This window comes from Cervus canadensis, chromosome 33 (assembly GCF_019320065.1).
Source record: "Cervus canadensis isolate Bull #8, Minnesota chromosome 33, ASM1932006v1, whole genome shotgun sequence".
Taxonomy (NCBI): Eukaryota; Metazoa; Chordata; class Mammalia; order Artiodactyla; family Cervidae; genus Cervus; species Cervus canadensis.
The window spans coordinates 834355-858227 of record NC_057418.1 but is presented as its reverse complement, the minus strand read 5'-3'; the positions used below and the strand labels follow the sequence as shown (position 1 = coordinate 858227).

General features: G+C 40.5%; 1 protein-coding gene across 3 annotated transcripts in view; it reads right to left on the bottom strand.

Moving 5' to 3' along the window:
* TBX18 (T-box transcription factor 18) overlaps window positions 1–16653 on the bottom strand; it is a 31389-nt gene extending 14736 nt beyond the window's left edge. The window contains exons 1-5 of one of the 3 annotated variants that reach the window (XM_043457328.1): window positions 15108–16653; window positions 13749–13953; window positions 11414–11515; window positions 8144–8315; window positions 2406–2573 (exon numbers count right to left, since the gene is read on the bottom strand). In XM_043457328.1, coding sequence (XP_043313263.1) covers window positions 2406–2573; window positions 8144–8315; window positions 11414–11515; window positions 13749–13953; window positions 15108–15414 — 954 coding nt within the window. In that variant the 5' untranslated portion in view covers window positions 15415–16653. Of the gene's footprint in view, window positions 1–2405; window positions 2574–8143; window positions 8316–11413; window positions 11516–13748 lie in introns of all 3 variants that reach the window. The other 2 variants (XM_043457330.1, XM_043457329.1) reach the window with 2 other exon arrangements.
* Between the last annotated feature and the right edge of the window lie 7220 nt (window positions 16654–23873).

Below are 23873 nucleotides of genomic sequence, written 5' to 3'. Positions count from 1 at the left end.
TTAAAGTAAATAAATAAATAAATTTTAAAAATTAAAAAAAATTAAAAAGTTCGATTTATATCATGGTGCTTGTTTAAAAAGAGGTACATTGCAATCACTAGCATCCTTATTTTTACTACTGACATTACATCTATTACATGTGTACCATGTCTGTTGTAATATGAGTTTTGTACATATTATTTCATTTAATTCTCATAGCAACTTAGATGTAGTTATTATCCCGATTTTAAGTTTTCTTTTATACTGGCTTAAGTTTTCTATGATTATAAGGTTACTTGGCCATAGAACCAGACTGGGACCCCAAGTTTCAGAGCTTATGCTCATAACCACCAGGCATGGAAGCCTACCAATTTCCCATAAGATCTTTAAAATACAGCTGGGAAGTTTAAAAGAAAAAGAACAACTACATTTTTCATGATCAATTTCCTTTCTTCTAACTTTTCCATTCTTTTAACTGATTTATCAGCATTTGTGAGTTGATGTTAGTCACCATTATGTATCAAAAACCCACTGTATCTTGTTTATTGTATAATAGAGGCGTGGAGAAAATACACATTTAAAATAACATTTAATACACAGTTAATTGAATGTGTAATTCAGAGAGAGACAGATAGGGAAGAAAGATGACAGGATTGTTTAAAAGGTACCAAAGGTACAAAATGCCTCTTTTCTCCTTATACATTGTATTTTTCCTGAAAAAAAAAAATCATTTTCTATGACTAATACATTTTAAGAATATATTCCTGGGGCTTCCTGCTGGTCCAGTTGTTAATACTTTGCCTTCTAATGAGGGGGCTTCAGGTTCCATCCCTGGTTGAAGAGATAAGATCCCACATACCTCACAGCCAAAAACACAAAACATAAAACAGAAGAAATATTGTAACAAAGTCAATAAAGACTAAAAGGGAGCATGCATGTGCCGCTTCAGTCCTGTCCGATTCTGTGTGACCCTATGAACTGTAGACTGCCATGGACTCATCCACGGGATTCTCCAGGCAAGAATACTGGAGTGGATTGCCATGCCCTCCTCCAGGTAATCTTCATGACCCAGGGATTGAACCCACATCTCTTACATTTCCTGTATTGGCAGGTGGGTTCTTTATCACTAGGGCCACCTGAGAAGCCCTGAAAAGGGGGCTATATCTTTTAAAAAAAAATCTTAATTATCTCCAGCCCTTTTAAAGGTTAATTTCATGTTCTTTCCTAAAAGCCTACACAAAATTGTGACAATGTGAGCATGAGAGGACAAGACAGCTTGGGTGGTGTCACCCATGGTCGAGAGCAGATGAGCCTCTTAGCCCTAAGGGAGAATTCACAGGGCAGGGTTCAAATCTCCCAAGAAAAGTTAAAACAAAAGAAAACAAAACGGAGAGCTTATAAAGCCTTAGATTGTTGACTGAGATGTATATAAATGTCAAGAGAAGTGGAAATCTAAAATAATGCTGCTGACCTTTGAAAATTAAAAAAAAATCTACCACAGACCACATTGCTCCACTACATAGCTATTTCTTATGAAAACTGGCCAGAAAATTGCATGGGTCAAATAACTGCCTCCATTCAATTTTCCACCTGCTTGATACAGCCTTAAATAATGACATATATTAATGCTCACTTATAGAGAAAAGAAAAATTTCACTTCTCAAATTATTTCTAATTTAATGAAAGGATTATTCCACAATTGCTTATCTCTCAGACAGTAAGGTGTATGTGTAGCCCTCTATCACAATTAATGAAATAGCCCTTTTGTACATATAAGAAGGATAAATGATTGTGAAATACTTCCCATAACACATGGATGGCAGCTTTAAAATAAAGTGAGCTGACAAATCTCATGTCCTGTGATACAACTCACTTTCATATTCTACAGGTCAATTTCCTAGTCAGTACACATGCTTTCTAATTTTAATTATGACATCAGGATTCAATGTCTCAAAATAGAAAGTAAACCTACACTGTCAGTCACGAGAGACATTCTGGTCTAAAGAAATCTTCACTAGAGTAGCTTTACATGGGTACCTTGGGTAAATAATTATTATTACTACATATGCAAGCATGCTAAGTCACTTCAGTCATGTCCAACTCTTTGCAATCCTATGAACCATAGCCCACCAGGCTTCTCTGTCCATGGGATTCTCCAGGCAAGAATACTGGAGTGGGTTGCCATGCCCTCCTCCAGGGTATCTTCCCGACCCAGCGATCGAACCCCTTTTGTTATGTCTCCTGCATTGACAGGTGGGTGTGTGTGTATATATATGTGTATATATATATATACACATTCTGGATGTCATACATGGCAAGCACTTTATGACAATTCTTAACTTTTAGAAAGAGTGAAAGAGAGAGCTAGCTTTTAATCTGCACGTGAAATTAAAAGTCTAGAAAGATTCCAATTCTGAAAATAATACCTGCTGGTTCTGATAGGCGGTGACAGTGGTGAAAACAGTTTCTGGAAAGGAGAATGCCTTCACTCCCTCTCCAGATGGAACAGGCTTGATGGGAGAAAGATCGTCCCCACAGTCTTTACGGATGATGTGGACTCGCGGTTGGTATTTGTGCATAGAATGAAGTATAATCTATATCAAGGAAAGAGAAGACAAATCTGTCAGCAACTTCTACCCAATCTCAACCCCTTGACTAAATATTGAATGTGTAAAACAAATCCCAGTTAGAAATAAAGATACCCAAGGCTGTGAAAGTCCCAATTTAATAAAGTGTATCAAAACTGGAGTGAGACAATTAGGAAGTTGTTTGGAAAGTGTGCATACAAAAGAAAAAAAGGCAAGTAATTATTTTGGTTGAAGCCCTGTGTGCAACCATATGAATATAGCATCACATTTTCTGTTTCTGAAAACACAAGAATAAATTCATCAGCATTTTTATTTATAATGAACCTAACAGAACACAGAGTCCAAAACAATAAAACTAAAAATGAGATTGAAATGATTATTTTAATTTCACCACACCCATCCCCTAAAAATAAGTATTTGCACACCAAGATTTTCTTCAGAACACATTTTTCCTCTGTTGGTGACTACAACATGTCTACTCAAGGGCAAAGGGATTTTAAGGATACTCCAGGGTCTGCCTTATGTGTGGTTCACAAAGTCTCTGGTTTGCCTGGAGAGTCCAGCATTCATGCTTTCATCACAACAAGGCTTCCAAAACCCAGATGCCCGGGGATGAAAAAGCTTTCAGACTCAGCTCAGGGAATCTGATGATATGATTCAACTGCCTTCTACCCAATGATTCTACTTCTGAGAATTTATCCTAAGGAAATATTCCAAATACCAAAAAGTGTTTCATGTACAAAGATGTGTAATGCATCATTTATAACAGTGGAAAAACTATAAACCACTGACATGAATAGATTGGTTAGGTAAATGAAAATCCACACAATTGGTTACAGCATTATTCAGCCGTTACTAACGCTTTAGAACATTTTTAGCCACATAATGAAATACTTCTTTTTAAATCCTAAATTAGAATAAAGGATCCGAGTTGTTTTAAACTTACCATAACTACATAAAAATAGACAGTAAAAGGACCCATACAAAGATATGAACTGTGGTCATCTCTAGATGATGGAATTGTGGACGAATATTTTCTTCTTCATTTGTTTTACACTTTCAAGGTAGAGGAGGAAGGTAAAGAAATAGCTTCACCCAATGAGATTTTCTATGTGCTGCTGGAAATCCAAATTCAATTATTCACTAATGAGTTTGATTAACAAATCTATATCTTTCCTGAGCTATACAACTTGAATTCAAGCTTTGAAGTGTCAGGAGTTTGGAGAAATGCTTAAACAAAAGTCTGAGGAAAAAAAACACAGTAGTTGGTTGACCTGCCTCATGCTTTTCAGGACATGCACAGTTTAATAAACCAAATTCAGAATCACTGGTCAACCCAAACATCTCTCTACTTACAGAGTGTGTTTGCTGCCCCAAGGGAATGTGTTTACCTTCCATTATTAGCCAACAGTTGTGAGGTTTTTCTAACCCTAAAATTTTCTTTCTATCAGTGGAGGAAATGCCTGGAGAGTAAATCTAATGATGATACTCGCCACACGTGCCTGATGGAGGGATAGCATGAGTCTGAATAAAGGACAAGAGGGGACAATAGCCCTCATTGTCATCTGGGGGGACACAACACAAATCAGCAACATCTGGAAAAATCTTTTTCCATATATATAAAAGGAGAGGATTTCAACTTATTCATGACTCACAAAATCAATTTAAAGGGTTACAATGGGAAATCTTTAGATAAGTAAAATTAGCAAATAAAGCAGAAAAATAGAACGTGCTGTATATAGTAAGGATAAGTTCTGTTTTGCAAAACACTGCCTGTTGGGGTGTGTGTGTGTATACGCTAAGATAAACATAAAATGTATGTCTGGCTGTAATCAGATAAGAAGTCTGAAAAAGCAAGATTTAATTCTAATGATTCATAAATTCCAGAGCCGAAGAAAAATTGGAAAAAGTCACTTTACATTAAACAAAAATAAAAGGCATGGTCAGTTCCAGAAGACGAGAGTTAACTGACTTGAAGTGAGGGAAATAAAAAGTCATTTAGGTTTCTGTTTACTAGTCAATGAAAAGTAAATTCTTGTTTTGTGAAATCTTTTTTCTCTCAAGCAGATTTCTCCATACAGCTCTATATATTTTAATAGTATTTATTTTTTATATCCTTATGCAATCTCCAAAATGACTTAAGGTGGGATATACTGGGAGTAGGGTATAGAAATAGCTGAGGCATGCCTATGTTTGCACTTTAAAGGGTAACTGCCAACAGTAACCTGAAAATTATTTTAAAAATATATATATATTCTCAATATTACCTATAGGAATTTAGTATATCCCTACAAATTTTTAGGGACTGCTAAACAAGCCTCAGTTCTTCTATATAAAATAGCATTATTTGTTTTTTAATGACTATCAAAGTTATAATGACAAATGGTCATGAATAATTTGCTTATTTATTAGAACAAGTAGAACTAGGAGAACCATTGCCCTTATGAACAAAAAGACCAAAATGATAAAACTCATTACTGAAACTCAAATAATTATAATCTGATCTGCATGTTCCATATTCTCTGTTCTGTTTAGACAGAGGATATTTTTTCTTTTGGATACTATCTATTAACACAGATAGTAACATAAATCTCTGTCCATAAACACAGGGTGCTTTCCCATGTGTAGGTTAATACACATTTTCCCCATGTTAAAGACATTAGGTTTGACATTGGTGGAATAACTGATATTTTAAAATTTAGCCATTACTAAGTCTTCCAATTTCCTTCTCATATATTCTTCACAATTCTAATTCTGCCTTTACTTCAATTTCTTTACTTCTTATGAAGCAGAATAAATGACTTTTTAAAAAAGACACTAGGTTTGAGTCAAAAGAAGCATATTACTTAGTTCTGATGCTGCCTATCCTATGAGGGCAGAGGGGTGAGGGTCCCTGCGAGGTCCCTGCATCAAGAAAGCGACTGAGTTAGTCCCATCACAATAGTACTGTTGTCTTCTCAGACCCTGAATCACATCAACAGTAGAATATTACTTCCTAATCTCTAATCTACTCTTATTCAGGGTGATAAAATTGAGCAAAAAAAACGTAACAGACACCTTCTTCGCAGAGCTTTACCAATCTCTCTAGGCTGGAACAAAATGGCTGCCGGACTGCGCTGCTCTGAGGGCGCGATAATCTGTGTGCTGACAGGGAGGCCTGGCGTGCTGTGACTCTTGGGGTCGCCAAAAGTTGGACACGACTGAGCGACTGAACTGAACTGAACCAAATCTTCTCTTTTGCCTAGGTTAGAAGACCACTGAAGCCAGAGACTGGCTTTTCATCTCTTACTACATTTTACAAAGTCTTCAAAATTTTTGTTTTTAAATAAATAACAGACAAGAGTACTTTCCCTCCTACCTCCTCCTCTAGTATCAAGCAATACGTGATTTCTGCTAACAGCATAGGCAATTTTCTTGCTTCCAAAAAGCATAGGTACATATTTTTCTCTCTCCATTCCCCACACACACTATTTTTTTTATATTAAAGTATTACATCTTGCCACAACTTTAAAAGAAAAAAAAATTTTGGAACATGACACACTTCTATAGATATTGCTTGTTTTCTAAATTTTTATTTTTCTTAATAGTGAAATATAATTACTCAGGTATAAACAACTGGGGTTCAATTGGCAATCTATTATTTTGTGTTTTAAACAAATGCTGTGTGATTTAAATCAGTAGACATCTGAGTAAGGCATATTATCCTCTGTAATGTGGGTGGGCCTCATCCAATTAGTTGAAAGACTTAAGAAAAAAAGATTGAGGTCCACTGAGGAAAAGGAAATTCTGCTTCCAGACTGCCTCCAGACTTAAGTTGTAATATCAGGTCTTCTCTGGGTCTTTGCCAATCCACCCTGCAAATTTTGGACCTACCAGCCCTACATCTGTGTTAGTCAGTTCCCTAAAATAAATCTCTTGTGTATGTGTGTGTGTGTGTGTGTAACATATTCTGTTGGTCCCATTTTTCTAGAGAATGCTGTTTTAAATAGAATATAGCAAAATTATGAAGCTAAAATCATATAGATAGATAAATTACTACCTCTAATACTGTAGATATATTAGGTATTAGGTATAAAGCCAGTAATTTGATCAGGATTAGAATTATAGAATCACCATATTTATTTAAATTATTTAAAGGAGTTTCTATATTATCTAGGACAGTGTATAGTTTTTAGATCCATTATCTCTTTAAAAGATATGTACTCAAAAAAATATATATATACACTCAAACTATAGAACTCCAAAAAAATAGAGTATATTTAAGCTTTTGAAAATCATCAACATTTAGTGCTATTTATTTTTCAATTTTTTATTCTAAAAAAAAGTAAAGACTCTTCAATGGACACACTGGCAAAATTTCACACTTAGCTCCCTCATTGAGACAGAAGAAACTAATGTTCTTTCACTGAAGTCAAGTGAAAAAGAACTGTTACAACCTGACTGTGTACATAAAGAAAAAAAAAGAAGAGAAAGTAATGTACTAAAATTCAGGACATGAAGTTGTATCATTCTGAAGTGAAATGTACTAGGCTTTATTATTTTTTTCTAGGCTTTAAATTACAAAAGGCAACAAATAAAAAGCACTGGCAATTTGAGAGAGATGAGTCTTAAAAACCCAGATACTGCATCTGTGCCACAATGAAATGTGTACTTGAATGTCTTCATTAAGGTCAATTGCTTAAGACTGTCTAGCAACTTACAAATCACATCCTGTCATCACTGTATTACCATCTTATGACAGTTTGCATTTTTTTGATTTAAAAGATTGGCCCATAAACAAGCTTCATGTCACCCCTTTGAGAAATGGATGAATTGGTATTCCTTTTATGTACGATATACTCTTCAAAAGGCACTTCAATCCTGCTTCAGTCAAAACTCTCTCAAATAACAGAAATCTAACAGAAATGCTAGCACTGAGTGGAAATCACCACATATCCAGAGTTACTTATTTATTAAAACATTGATAATAAGGTAGACATCTCACCTGCAAACACCACTGTGTGAATATCATTAAACTGTTAAAAATGACTATATTATTGAAACGACTGACTTTAACATATATTTCACATTTCGGTTTTAAGATGAAAAGGAATTATTATTACAACATATTCTGACACATTAGATGTCATTACAAAACAATTGGGAGCTTGCAGATGGAACATACAGACAGCATAAGCCTGGGCCATTATTGACAAACGATGAGCCTCAGCTGGGAAAAGAAGAGGATACAGGCAGGACACCATAAATCATTATCCCTGTTCACCCAACCTCAAGAATTCGTATTCAAAGTATAATAATTATCACTTTATGAAATTTCAAACAAATGTGTTGGCTAAAAATGTCTTCCAACACAAACGCAGTATCCAGTTTTACCTATGAAAAGCTTCATAGAATACTCTGGTCACAGGCATAGCCTCTAATGAAAATGTACCCTTGACGTTGCATAGCTATGCACACTCTAGTCAACCAGGAGAGGAATGTCATGATCTTAGAAAAGCTCATTTCCTTCAGGCAGACACAGCATAGATAATGGTTGTGCCATCCAACAAGGCAAATTAGGGAGGCCCTCTACTCACGTGGCCTTGGTCGTCCAACTCGTTGTTGGTGAGCTTCAGCTTGTCGAAACTGATCACTTGTCTCATCCAAGTCTCCCCCGAGGCAGGCGAGTCCGGATGAATGTACACGCGGGGTGGCACGGGGGAGTCAGCATTGCCCGCCACCATCCATTTAGAGCTGTGATAAACATACCTAGAAGGCAAGGACAAGGCTTGTTTGTGGATTGTTGCTTTCTTGGAATTTCCAATTCTGTAGACTCAGACAAAATGGGCACCCTTTTAAGTCTAAAATTCAAGGATTTGCTCTCTACATTCAATGTGTATAAAATAAGAATTCGAGCACTTTTAAAAAAACTCTCAAGCAGTGGTAGCCTGCTGACCACTCAAGGTGATATGTTAAGGATTTAGTGAAAAATATGCACACTATTTCCACCATAAATGCAAGAATTTAAATTTGGATAAATCACACTTATTCACGTTAGACATTCTGTCTGTATTCTGATGTTTTCCATTTTTCTTCTGGATATGCAATTGACATGAAGAAACTATTAAGTTGTCAAGCTCTGCTTTAAGGAAATCTCAAAAATACTTGAGAGTTATATCTTCAACGGTCTAACTTTCTTTATCACTCCCCACTTTAGGCTTATGTTCAAAGTGATGAGAGACACGGTGGAAAGTCAAGGGGAAATTGTCAGAATGTACAGTAAATTTATTTTCATAGGGAAAAAAGTCCCATCTATTATCATTTAGAATTATTTTTTTCTAACTCCATTACACTAGAAACTGAGGATATTGTTTAATTTAAAAGTCTGTATAATCATAAAACATAGGCTATTATCTCCTCTAATTCTCTTTTTTGACTATTGTCAGAAAATCTTTAAATTCTTATACCACTAATTAAAATATACATCAAACTTCTAAAATTATGATTTATCTGATTAATATTACCTTTCTAATTAAGAGGCAAAACATCCTATTCTACTTGTTTATGTCTGTCAACAACACTGACTCTATAAAAATAACACACTTAAATAACAATGTTTCAAGTAGTATATAAGATAATAATGTTTAATCTTATATTCAGACTATCACTTATTATTAGTTTAAAATAGACTAACTTAAAAACTAGAAACTAGTATATCAATGATTAATTTAGAAAAGGATAGAAAATGAAATTATATATTTGGACGCTTGTCTTCCTTTTGTTTTAAAATATGCCATACAATTTAAAGCAACAATTTATTAATAGTCTCAAAGAATTCTACCAGTATAGTATGAAATTTTCTTTTTAAAGTAGCATGGAGTATTTTCATAATATCCCTAGTGAGGCCCACTGTTTCAACTATGCTCACACATTTCATTCTCTTTTGAATTCAATATGCCTTCTATTCTCTAATTCCTTTTCTTGGGAAAAAATACATTATCACAAAAGTAAGAATAACAATAAAAACAATTTCCCTTAATTGATATAGTGTAATTTCAATAAATAAGCTCTGTGCATGGGCTTTTGTGAATATGAATTTTATATTCTAATAAATCACAATCATTTTTTATTTGACCAAATACCATTCTTTGATAGAGAATGAGCCAAAATATTTATTTCTACTATTGCTGAAAAAGTTGGAAAATAAAATGTAAATCTTAGAAATGCAAGAAAAAGCAGCACAATGGATACAGAGCTATTGCCAAAATAAATAGAACAATATGCTCTGTCAAAATTTTGAAAAGTATGCATATTGAACAGCTCAAAAATCCATACCTATTAAGAGAATAAATGCTACATGTTACATATTCTTTGTGAAACATTCTAAATACAAATGCTAAAAACAAATTTTTCTTGAGAAGCAATTTAACTGAAAGCAAATTTATGTTTTAGAATTTGATCTTTTAAAATCTGGCATCATAATATTAATTCTTGAAAATTTTCTTGTTTTATATGTGAATAGTAAGGATCAATTAAATAAAATAAGCCATCCAAAATATATGGAAGAGATTTGGAGGAAGGAATAGAAGACAAACTTAGAAGAGAAAGGAAAGATTTCTAAACTCAATAGAATTACACTGTTTTCCTCTGCACAAACCTAAATTAGAATATGGATTTTAAACCAAGTATACTTAAAGAATAAACTTCAAGGCAGTTCTAGCTTCTATCACATAGCAGACAATTTTAACAAAACTCCCTAATGAATTATTTAATTAAAATAAGTGATACAACTTATACACAAAATGCAAATCATAAAACTGTCCTTTTTACTACCCATATTTTTAGCATTCCATATGTGCCTCTACTAATTAAATCTGTATACTTTTGACACTATAAACCTGTTTCCAAAAAGTGACTCCCTAAATCTTAAAAAGCAATAAAAACCAAATCTGATTTCATTTAAAAACTTACTAAATGCTCTAGGTGTTTATTTAAAAGACAGAAACAAAAAAGACCAAAATTTAAAGCAGGATCTTCCAGCTTGCCACTCGGAATTTCCTTTTTTTAAATGTTAGCATTTTCAACTCCCCAGGAAAATAATAATAATTGTCAGTGAAGACTGTTGATTTGTTTACTCACAGAAGGAAAAGCAAAGTTTGGTTTGATACTGAAGAAAGTATCTTCTCCAGCTTTACTGGAATCCAGCTTTGCTTGATATCTAGATAAATACATTCTCTCAAAACCCAAATATTACAATAATTTTTAAACATTCGCTGTTAACCACCAGCCAAAAAAAAAAAAAAAAAGATAACAAATTCACTACCAGCTTAAAGATGTCTTGATATCATAATGAATTATGATTTTGTTTTCCTAAATTATAAAAAATCTTCAATAATTTTCTCATTTTAAAGGGAAAAAAGCCTGTAAACAGTTATAACTTTGTACATAACAAAATAAAGGGAATTTATTTAAAGGTCATAAAATAATCACGAAGAAATTGAAACAGTTTGTTAACTGTTACGTACACCTACAAATTTTACTTCATATTTCCTCTCAAAATCCTAATCAAAATGTGATCAATATAAAAGACATACTTAGTTTACCAACACTAAACTGGCCCCTTATTAAAATTCCTCAACACTTAAAGACACTTCTGTATCTATTAAAAGCAAAACAAAAAATAAATGTTCACATTTACTGCAAGAGATGACACCATCTAGACAACTGCAAGTGACTGAGGTTGGACTGTGGATCCAATCATTCTACAGGCTTCTGGAAACAGATATCATAGTCAGTACAGATGAAATCTACATAGCCTGTGAAATCCTGGGGCTTTCTTATCATCTGTACCCATCTGATCACTGTACCTGTATCTTTTGTTGTCCACTGGCACAATATCCATGGCAATATAATACTGCTGGTGAGGATCTAATCCTGAGATCTTCACTCTCATTGCTGGAAACATGCGCCTATGTATAAGGGAGGGGAGGAAAGACGGTTTGGGTTTTGCTTTGGGTTATGATTATGCTTGAAGAATGAATAAGCAAAGAAAGCTCTTGAATCTGTATTTTTCATGTGGACAAATTTATAGCATTCACTTTGGCAAATGTAATTCAAAGAATCTGAATGCAGGATGTATCAAAACTGAATCATTTAAATGTAATTTGTTATACCTGTACTTGCATTCTATGTTTACTGAAATGTCAGTGTACCTAAAAGCCAAATACTCACACACACACATATATATACTGAAGAAATAATGGTACAGAAAGCACTTTATTTTTTAAACAAAAATCAGTAAGCAGGCTGACTTTAATAAAACAAATAATAAAGGGTTTCAAATAGTAGAAATAGAAAATCTGAATTTCTAAAAGTGATAAAATATAACATGAAATTTTAAAAGGGTTATAAAATAGCACAAGGAGCCAATGTGCCATGCCATAACCAAACAATATGTTCTTTATTGAGACGGGACTTCCTGTCTGCCGCATGGTAAAGGTGAAGTGCAAAAGTTGCCCTAAATTTGAAAGGTATAGTAAAACTTCTTTATTGAAAGCAGAAACTAAATACAATGTATATTTACCAAATCATTCCTTCCCCTACCATGCCCTGAAAATACTTTATTTAACCACACTTACTCACAACTTTGCTAATTAAAACAAAGTGAAACCCACATTTCTTTTAGCTTCCCAGAGATGTTTATCAAAGGAGATACTAAAGTAAATGCATCTATCTTTTAAAAAGGCACAGTAGCAAGGAATACAACAGCAAATAATTGTGTGTGTATATACACACACACAATAATTATATATATATAATTATATATATATATATATATATATATAAGCAGTTCCCTCTTTAAGAAAAAAACAAAAAACTTTCATCTACTGATTTATGTCTAGGACCCTTCCAGGTAATCTAATTTTTGCTAATTTAACCTTATAACACAAATTTTAGTACTGTTATTTACCAAAAATGTTTCCATAACAATAATGCCATTAAAGAGCACTTCCAGAGAAAAGAAAGTCCATTATTCCTAACTAGGCATGAGAACAGTTTAATACACTGGCTGTTTAAGTGTTTTTCTCAGTGCACCTGTAAGATAAAGAGTAAAGGTGTTTAACTACATCCTTTATAAGACAACTGCTGCTTTGTGTTGTTGAAGACTGAATTTGGATCATTAATAAAAGCTCTGTGAAAATGTAGAAGGTAGCATATGGATTCAATAAAATATGTTTTTGTAATTTCTAATAAGTTTGGATACTTTTATACTATCCAGGTTTTTGCCATGTGTACTCCCTGAAAGAGTTGTGTGTGTGCTAAAAGTTTCTTTTGAGGAAGATAGCAGTCCCAGATTTCACTGCACTAAATGAACTGAAAACTTAAAAACGGAAATATTTCTGTGCGCCTTCGAATTAACATGATCTGTTTAACAAATCCATTTATTTTACTAACTGATGGATGTGGAAATTTCACACTTTCAAAAAATAGATAAACTTATAAATTTTGTTCTGGTATTCCTCAGCAAATTTAGGCTAATTTGTTGGATTTCACTTAGGGAAAAAAAAAGAACTATAGTAACTGTGAATCTATAGAAAGAATGGTTTTTAAAAATCAGAGCAATTGTTTTTGCAGGGATTAAACATGGTTTACCGATTATTCCAGTAATTTTCATCCTAATCTAATATCAAGATAGCATAACACAAAACATTCTCATACTGCCAGCGAATCTTTGGATAAAGAAGCAACTGGAAGTTTCGAATCTATAAAAGCAAACGACAGTTTTGCTAAAGAGTAAACTGCGTTTTTTAAAAAGGGGTAGTGGTGGTGGTGGATAATCTGTTCCACAGTTCCAGAAACATAACGAAAGTCTAACTAAATACCTGAACAGATGCTAAGTTGGATCACGAATCTTTAACACCCTTGCACACGGAATATCAGGCACCCGTCACTGCCTCGGCGGCCACAGTGGTTTCTCCGCAGAATCCAACGAGAGAGGACTGCTGGGCTGTGCCCCGTGGGGACTGCACTCCAGGTTAGGGAGGCAAAATCGGTCTCAAAAGTGAACCACTACCGAGGGCCTCGTCTTATTTGTACAAACTGCTAACCAGAGACCCCACCGTGCTGCAGATCCTTTTCCCTCGCCCATCAAGGCGTGGGGTGAGGCCGGGGCCGGGCCGTTCGCGCCAGCTTGCCCTTTACCTGCCCGCCTTGGTGATGATCATCTCCGTGCCGATCTCGTGAAAGCGCTTCCAGAGCTCAGCTCCTTGAAGATCCACCCGCGGGGCCTGCGGCGAGGGCAGCGGGGTCCCGGACCGGGCCAGGGCGGGCGCGGGGGACCCCTTCGGGGAGCCTCCTGGGGATGCCAGCGGGGAAGCGCCCTGCAGGAAGCCATCCTCACAGCCGCCTGGGCAGCAAAGGGCAGAGAGGGGGTACCGGTGAGGGCTCGAGATGGGAAGCCTCGTGGGGAGATAAACCCCCCGAGGGCGACTGGGAAGAGAAAAGGGCCGCGGGAAAAACGGAAGCGTTCCTGCCATCCGGCCCTTGTAACAGGCCCACGGGTAGTTAAATACCTGCTCCGCCAGCCGAAGGGACGGACACTCGACGCTCAAGTCGGGCCCTCTTGGCCCCCAAGTCTCAAGTCCCGAAGAGGCGTGCGGCCCAAGTCCACCCCACCCTCCCTGCTTCCGCCCGGTCAAGGCCCCAAAATAAGTTTTGTGCCGCAGCCGGAGTCTGGGATCCGTGCCCGATACACCCCGAGCCATGGAGAGCACAGAGCAAAAGCGCCTGGCGCTCGGGTTCCTGGTCTCAGATCCTTGGGCCTCGCTTCGCAATCGGCGTCCTTGCTTAGGGCCCGGCCGGAGGCATCCTCTAGCAATCTGTCCAGACACCGCTCTCGCCAAACTCCCTGGCCGTCCTGAGCGTCTTAGCAAAGCGGCACAGGGAAGAGAAGAGCGCGAAAAACAAGCCCAAGATCGCCGTCGGCCTTGGCAGCGGGAACCAAGGGTGGGGGGAGGCAAGGGAACCGCTTAGCGAGCCCTTGGGAAACCACGTTTGCAAATACACCGCCCTCTTCCTGGTTTGCCCAAATGGTTTAGGCATTTGTTTCGGTTTCGGGGGGTGGGGGGGTACGCCGTCGCTCACCCCACTCTTTAGCTTTGAAAAGTTAGGAAATAAAAAAGAGCACCCAGGGGCTAGAAGCCCAAGGGAGGCAGATGCGGAAAGCACAGATCTGCACCGCTGAGCGCCGCAAACTGCAGCTGCTACGGGTGAGCTTCGCCGAGTGGGCGGCGGCCGCCTGAGAAGCCAGACTGGAAGCGGCATTTTAACCGTTTGAACCGTGACCCGAATTGCGCGGAGGAGCGGCCACAGCAGCGGGAGCTTTGAGCCCTGACACCCACCGCTAGAGCGCCTGTGGCCGAGTTGCCCTGGGTGCGTGGGGACACCGCGCGCTCGCACGCCCACAACTCGCAGAAGTTCAGGTTCTCCGCGGCGGTACGGGCCCGCGGGACCGGGAGGGGACGTGCGGGGAAGAAGTTTAGGCGGGAGGGGCCGACTCACCCGCGGCTCCCCGGGAGCCGCAGCTCCGCTCCAGGTCTGCGCAACTCCGGGTGGGCCCGGAAGCCGCCCCAGCCGGCGGCGGGAGCGCAGAGCCTTCATCTCCCTCGGAGGAGCCCTTTTCGCCGGCGCCGCCGCCGCGGCTGCAGCCTCCGTCATCTAAGGCCCCGGCCGCCTCCTCAGCGCCCAGCTTTCGCCGCTTCTTCTGAAGCTGTTGCTGCTTCTCGGCGCCGATCAGTGCCTCCACCGAAAAGGCGTGCGCCTTAAGGCTTAGCATGCTGCACGGCGAGCCCCTCCGCTTCTCGGCCATCCCCGCCGCCCGGCGCCCGCCCCTCGCTCATATACACGCGCGCGGGCACACGCACACACTCGCTCTCCTTCCCCCACCAAAATCTGAACGACTCTCGGGGCCTCCCGCAGGCCCAGATCAGCGCCCTTCCCCGCCGCGGGCAGAGACAAATTTGGCGTTTCCTCTCTCGCGACTGTGTTGAGATCCGAGGAACCAGCGACGCGCCCGCCAAGTTTCCTTCCCTCGGTCTCTCGCGCGCGCTCTCTCACTGATGGACTCCTTCGCTCCCACCCCCTCCACCTCCTCCTGCTGCTCCAAGATCTGCCTCGACTGATGCGCCAGAGAGAACTAACATGGGTAAAAAACACTCTGCGGACACAAATTAGGGATTGTAATTGAAATTTGTTGCCTTGATCTGTCAGCACTTCCAGGCAGGAGAGCGGTGGGAAGAACTTGCTCATTAGTGTCAATAAAGGGGCGGGGGCGGAGCCCGGGGTCCTGTCAATCACTGAGACGGCCAGCCAATCAGAAAGCGCAGACTCCGCTCAGCCCGCGCCCACTTCCTTACAAGGTTGCAAAAAACCTAGAGTGGAAAGCGCCGCCATCTGGCTTGGAAGCGCCAACCCCGGCGCTGAACTGGGTCAGTCTCCCTGCCTCCCACAGCCCAGTCCTGCCCAGGAGTCTCCAGCTTTCTCCACCAGGACCTGGAAAGGCTGAGGTTCCTGGCTTTGAACCGAAGTGATCACCACATTAGAATACCAAGAATCTTTCAGTAAACCTAAAGTTCCAGTCCCTTTCACTTATCGCTTCGTATTGCCACAACTCAGAACATTTTGAATGGAGAGAATTCACAGCCACCAGGCCCATCTTTTCTCCTCTACACATTCCTGCCTTTAGTAACACCCATTCTGCACCGGGAGTGGCATAGACGTATTTATTTGTTTTACTCTGTGAATTTTTCTTAGGGAGGGCGGGAGAATTCAAGGCATGTTTGAATCCTTATATTTAGGAAAGCAAAATTCTATCCCATTATAGCAAAGTTCTTTCTATGAACTAGTCAGAAAAAGCACGCTCTTTCCGGAGCCTCCCATTTCTTTCATACCGTGATAGTTAATTTAAACCTAGGATTTTAATTTTTTTAACGATAAGGACGTAGGTTTAAGACGCCTAAACAGTTTGCAAAGTGAAATAAGTTTTATGATGCAGTAAGATTTCCATTGCAGTTTTAAAAATGTCTCTGTGATTTAACGTAGCTTCATATTTTCCCTGTTTTTGACAATTTGCTACTTCTTTTCTCAGACTTTTATTAGAGTCGACATGTTTCTTTAAAACAAATTTTAAAATGCGTTTTAATTGAATAACACTAAGCTCGTATCTGCAGTTTGCTTTGTACTTTCTACTCGACTTTTGCCCTGGATTAACAAAAATAATGGAGGTGGTGTAAATAGAGCAAGTCTCTTGTATAATAAAATTCATGACGCATATTACTCTTAAATTTTTGATGTAAAATACAGGACAAAGGGTTGTGTTGTTTTGTTTTCTCTCTTTCCCTCGCTCTGTTTAACCTCCACGCTGTCCGCTGCCCCATCATCTCTTACTTCTCTCGTAGTTTCCAGTATAGCTATTCAGGCAGTAGCTTCGATTTTTTTTTTTTTTTTTTTGCTGTAGCTCCAGGGGGAACTCGCGGTTCCCGCAAGGCAACCAGGAGAGCAGAAAGCAGAGCAAGCGGTGCTCAGAGGCGTCCCCGCACTCGCCGCCCTCCGGCGGGCCCAGCAGCCTCGGGGTCAAAAACGACCCCCTAGCAACCTGCGGAGGAGTTCTCTTCTAAAAGATTGAGAACCGTCCTCAACCTGGAGGAGGTGTTTTGCATTTGCAAAACAAGGCTGTGCGCAGAGTCTGGAGCGGGTCGATCTTCGGAGGACCTCCAAACTCCGCGGCGCCCTGGGCGGGTAGTAGAGCTTTAAAAGTAAGCGCAAATCCGGTTCCGAAGCCTACCCTAAGACGGGAGCGAGCCTGGGAGAGCGAGGACGTCGCCCGGAGGGCTCGGGCAAGTGGTGGGGAGGGGGATGCGGTGGTGGGAGGGCCGCAGACGTGGCAGGAGGCTGCGCACCGAGCTCCGCGCGGCTGGGGCATCTGGAGCCAGCATCCGCAGCCGGCGGGGACCGAGCGCCCTGCGCCAGGCCCCGGCCCTCGGCGACCCCTAGGAGAAGCGACGCGATGCTCTTCTAAGCCGCCCTTGCGGCCTTGGGGATGTGGAGGCGCTGAGGCCCAGAGATGGAGTCCCCGGGGCCCTCAGGCCTACTCCGGCCCCGCTGCAGGGGAAGGAGCAACCCCAGGTCGCCTGGGACCGTCACGGTTTTCCAGACGCGAAGCCTGCTTTGTAGATGGGTTCTTGTCCGTTTACATGCCTCCCAGCTCAAACTGATTCAGAGAGAACTGCACGGCCTACAGGGCACTTGGAGGTTCACACAGCGACAAGGCCTCCTATCCGCCTACCCCACTTTCTCCTTTATCCGCGGCGGCGATGGACGCGGCCTTCCGGACGCGCGGGCACCTAGGACTTGTGTCCACTTAGACAAGCCGGGAAGCCGGGCCTCACACACACCCATGATGTCAGATGGAACGTGACCCGTAGAAATAATCCAGGTGTGTGCCCTGGGCGCCCGGTTCAGGACCTAGTCTCTGGTCTCTCTAGTCCAAGTCCGGGCTGGGCTTTGGGAAGCACAGCCCTGGAGCCGCACCACATCTCTCCACTTTGGGCTCGCGCTGAATCTGGCTCCGACTCCTGGACCCAAGGACCCAGTGGGACCAGGTGCCCCCATCCGCCCCCATCCGCCGGAAAGCAGAAGGTCGCAGACCTCAGCGCACCAGCGACTTTCGCTCCAGAGAGGGTGCGCCGAGCTTTTCCCCGGGTCGGGAGGGAAGGAAGGCTGGCTTGGCATGCCATCGGAGTCTCGGCCTTCGAAGTGCTGGCGACGCTAGCACCTTATTGCTGCGTTGTCTCAAAACACGGCATGCGCGTGCCAGAGCCAAGCCAGGGCCTTGCACTTTGCGAGTCAAGAGAGCAAAAGAAGCAGGGACAGGGAGCGAATTGGCGGGAGAAAACTTAAGCCGGTGCGCGCGTGCACGTGTCTGTATTTGCATTTTTGCATAGATGCGCGTGTGCACCTGCGCGGGTGCAAACATGGGTGGGGGGCGTGTGACCGGGGAGCGTGTTCCTCTCGTCACTTGAAGAGAGAAAATGTCTGTTCCCAGTATGAGCTATGTTAAGGAAACGATTAAAACGGAATTAAACTGTCAAGCCTCTGACAAGAATAGCAGTGCTCTATTTCAAGTAAAAGTCATCCAGGCAAGAACGTTGTCAGTGGGCTTGTCTCCAGAACTTGGGGTGTTGGGGGCACGGAGAGGAAAGAACACAACAGCCCTGTGAATGGTAACTAGTGGAATCCGTGTCCAGCTAGATAGCAAAACTAACCCAAGAAGGACGGTGGGCTTTGAAAAACAAGTTGGTTCCTCTTTATTTTTCTCGGTGCATTTTAAAATTGGACAGTTCTGAAAGATTTTTTAAAAATGCATTCTTTCTGTAGGTTCCCACTGTGCTTTCTCAGCCTAGAGCCTATTTACACTATAGTGTAATATATATAGATTCCACCTGCCAATGCAGGAAACATGGGTTCCATCCCTGGGCGGGGAAGATCCCCTGGAGAAAGAAATGGCAATCCACTCCAGTATTCTTGCCTGGGAAATCCCATGGACAGAGGAACCTGGTGGGCTACAGTCCATTGGGTTGCAAAGAGCCAGACACGACTTGGCAACTGAGCACACACACATACATGTTTGGAGACAGCTTGCTATTTACGCTCACTTAACATATCTACTTGTATTATATTTATAAACAGCATATTTTTAAATTCTAAGTTCAAGAATTCTAGCGAGGATTTCCTTCTCTAAATAGACTTTTAAAAAAATCTTTTACACTTGCCGGTGGCCGTGAGTTTCTAACCCTTGTGATAATTTTCCCCACTCAAGACCTGAAAACAGGAGGTGAGCCCTGCACATGAGAGAGTTTGTTCTTGGCTTTTGAATGGGAGTTGCATCAGATAGTCCCCGAACTCCCGAACAGGCAGGATCCTAACTTTCTTCTCACGCTTTAAAAAAAAAAAAAAAAAAAAAAGTTTATTATTAGCCAGAGGATTAACAGAGTGAGAAATACAGAAATAGACGCGAGAGAGGGGGTGATAAGGGCACCGAGGGAGTACTTATTTGGCTGCCTTAATTTGTAAGTGAATCTGGGAAGAAGCCGCATCCTAGTTGGAGGCGTGGACTTCAGAGCCCCCCCACCCACCCCGCCCCGTAGTCATTCAGCAGCACCTTACCCGAGGGCAGTGCTCCTTTTCTCCCCCACTTCCTTCCTTTCTTCTCTGCTCTGCACTTCTTTTCGCCTCTGCCTCTGATCTGGGTTAATAAGAATAATAAAATGTAACCTGTATAAGCTTACAAAAACTAAGAGAATAAATTCAATCTCCGGTCTCGCGGGCCTCCTCCCTGCCGAGTCTCCAACTGCAAACCCAGGCCCCGTAGAGAAAGAGATTCAGAACCGCAATTCCTCGAGGCTTCTGTGGCGGATTTGCACACAGAGACAGCACAGCCTACACGCTAGCATTTGTTTACCCTTCTCTTCTTCCAACAACCAGTCTCTCAAGTATTATGGTCAGTTGAGAGCGAGTCTCCCTACCAAAGTGCCGCAGCGCACAGAAGCGCTCTTCGGGCTCCCAGGCGCACTCTCGATTTAGAGCCGGACGCCTTCTAGTGTTGGTTTTTCAGTCAATGCTCATTTCTCAGTGAGGTTTAGGGGAGGTGCGCAGTTCGGGGAGAGCAAAAGGAGTGTACTCTGATGGTAAGCTTGTCATCATTATTCCCTTCCTCCCAAGTCCAAGTTCTCCAGTTTAAGGAAGGAAAGGAAGGGAGAAAGGGGTCCTCTAACCCACTAAGTTGAGGGATGGTGAGGAGGGAAAGAACCTGTAATGAATCCGGAAGGAAACTCACTCTGCTGGGGGGAATGAGCTTCCCTACTCATGTCCAATTTCCAGCAGTCATCGGCTGTGTTTCCAACCGATGCTGGAATTATTTTTCACCCTGTGCATGAAAAACCACCCCCTTCACTTCCTCATTCATTGACCCACACTCTGATGACCCTACTACAGTAAGGGGTTAGTAACAGAAAAGTCCAAGAAGCAAAGTTTGTCTCTATCACTAATCAGGTATTAGCCGATTTGAAGGTGGTAATGAAATGAACACCTAGATGTAAATGAATACCCAAAGGTGGGTAGTTGGACATTGCTGATAGCAATATTGCAAAAGGTCAATTTGGACATAAACCAAATTGGGACAAAGAATGGGGAAATTAAACAATATTCTCTAAATAGTTGATGGGCATTTTAATAGTTTATACTTCATAAAATCATGTTTAAATTGATATTTTAAATATGCAGCTTCATATTCTTAGAACTAAATATTTAATGCTATTTTCCCCCATGAATGAGGATTATCTTGAGTCTGCTGGTTTAATAAAATGAATTGAAAAGAAAACTGAGTCCCTGTTTAGCTTCCATGTAAGAATCATTAGGTAAGGTTTTTAGCTTTTTATACAAATTATTACACCATCTAATTGGCTATAAATTGGACCCTGTTCTTCTATTTCACATCTGTAGATACCCACAATTATTAAACAGTGAATATTTTGTGTGCATTTATATAATATGCTGAAAGTATGAACAATAAAGAATGTGGCTAGAATTTATTCATATTTTTGTACTGACAGATGAAACATTTCAGTTTCAGCTGAATGAAGGGGATTTTGACAGATTAAGTCTAGCACTGGAAATTCACAAAAAGAAGTGAGCTATTGAAATATAGCATTAGCATTAATAATGAACTTTGGATTTGAACACACAGTCAAAAAAACCTGAAAACAAGCTTTGGCTTTTCTACATTACTTTTGGGTTTGTTCTCATTTTTAATCATGTAAACTCTTCCATCCTTGAACAAGTATAAGATGAACAGCTAAGGCAGAGGAAAAATGAAAGAGCTTATGATTTCCCTCTTTTGATATAAAAATATTAAAATGTGTCTCAAAATAATCTTACTGGAAAACACTTCCAACCTGGGTTTTCAGAAAGAACTGAATGAGAATCTTCAAGCAAAAGGCTAAAGAACAGTAAAAAACAAGAGGAACTCTACCAAAGCATTTAGACATTTTGAATATGCTCCATGGAACGAATTCTCAGCATACACAATATTGCATTTCCAAATTCAGTCTCAAGAAGGAAGAAGAGGGAAAAAAAGTAACTCAGGCCATGCACAATAGGTGATGTAAATTTTGAATAACTAACATTTCTAGAAAGGCTTGTGCTTTTTTATGTTAACCTTTAGTCTTAGGTTCGGGTTCCTTCTCAAATTACATAAAATGTACTTTAAGAAGCACTCACTACCTGCTACAGATGTCCAGGAAAAACTGAATTATGGAAGTCGGAAACATATGGCAGTTGCCTATTGCAAAAGGAAGGTACATATGAAAGTTATAAATTTCTTTCTTTAAGTCAGCATTGTAAACGCATTTTATAGGGTTCACAGTATGTATTACATCTGTAGATTTTTTTAAAAATATACGTTTTTAGGAGATATTTGTGGTTTGAGATTCTAAGAGAAAGAACTCATCTTGATGTGTTAGAAATAAAGAAAAAACAACAAATAAAAATAAATGTGTGGAGAGGCAAATTTTTATTTTATTTCCCCAACTCGTTACACTGAAAAGGACATCACACCATGTATTGGCAAAGGAATACTCACAACACAGGAGATGCCTGTCAGCAGAGCACGCTGAGCTTACTGAGTTCCCAATCTGAAGAAGCAGAGATGTCAACTTGAGCAAAACCAGTTTGGGGTTGATATAAAAACCACCAGGTTAAGAACTGGATCATGCAAATGTCAAAACCACACAAATTAAATTTGTTTTTGGGAAAAATTTCCAACTACTAGCTGATCTTTTCCCCCATAAAAATATTAAATTTAATTTTATTTCATTTAACACCTTTGAAACCACGTTTTTATTGCAATCACAATTTAATATTACATATTCAGAAGAGATACCAAGGACTATCAACTATAGAAGTATCTTAAACTTTCAAAGTTATTTGAAAATAATCCTGCCAAGTTTCTACCTGAAGCCCTCTTTGGTATCTTGAAATTTAATTTTAATTTGTGGATTTTAAGAGTCACAGCTCTCCTGTTACAGTTTATTTGGAGAAATGTTAGAAGCGAGTTACGTGAACGGTCTTGGTTAAAAAGAAGTTTAAAAAAATATATACTTGTTTAATACCCTATGACAGGGGCAGGTGTCTACATTTAAGGTCGCCGTGGCTTCATGTCAAGAAAACGGTCTTCAGATTTCCCGTGTAGAAGCTTGAGAAATGCGGGAGGCTGATCTCCGCTTTGCTGTGCAGAAATGAAATCTACTTGCTGGAGTTCGGGCTGTGTGAAATAATACAAAAATAACAGCAGATGCTCCCCCACCCTGGCAGAATTTTTATTTGGTTGCGTTTTGAGTTCCTCTAATTGATCAATTGTTGAGTGGTCGCTCGGGTGGGTTTTCCCTTCCAGTTCCTGCCTTACTGAAAGCCAGTCCTGGCCAAGGTTTAGACTACTCGGTCTTCGTGCGGCGGTAAGAAATTGAGCTTTCCTTATTGGGGGCTTCCAGACAGGTGTTGGGGGTAGGGGAGGAATGCCGGAGAAGCCGAAAAGGTTATCAGATTCTTTTCTACCTATTCACAAGAAATTTGGCACAAGGAAAGTGCCAGGAAATTTCTGACCTCTTTCTCCAAGTTTTAGGTGGTTCCCAGAGTTCCTACCCCGTCCTACCCAGATCATTGTCCTTAACATTTACAATTGGAACTCTTCAAGGGGACCCCACCCCAAAAATAGCATATATTATTTAATAACAAAAACAGCAGTAGCAGTAAAAAGAAAGAAAGAAATCAGTCCAGTTTCCAGGGCACCCTAGAATCCCCAAGGCGGATCCGACTGGTAAAACATTTACTAATTCACATTCTCGACGAGGTTCCACGCCTAAAATTAAAATCCAGTCTGGGTTTCTGAAGCTCGTTTTGCTTTGGTCAATATCTGAGTTTTCTTTCATTTTGTTTCCATTCCCTTCTGGGTTTGGTGCTTCCCGCCCCCCCCCCGCCCCCCCCCCGCCATGGCTGAAGACAATTTGATTTACAGTTTGACTGAGAGTTGCATTTCTGTTTAGAAGGTGAAACGTCCAAGTCAGTTAGCCAAATTATTCCCCGACGGCTCCAATATTGCGCCAGAGCCCCAGAGTCAGTTATTTTTATGTCTGACTGTATTTCAAATGTGCAGGGTGATAAATAAAACCCGCCTCAAGCTGCAAACTATCTCAGTGTGATGAGGAATAATTGACA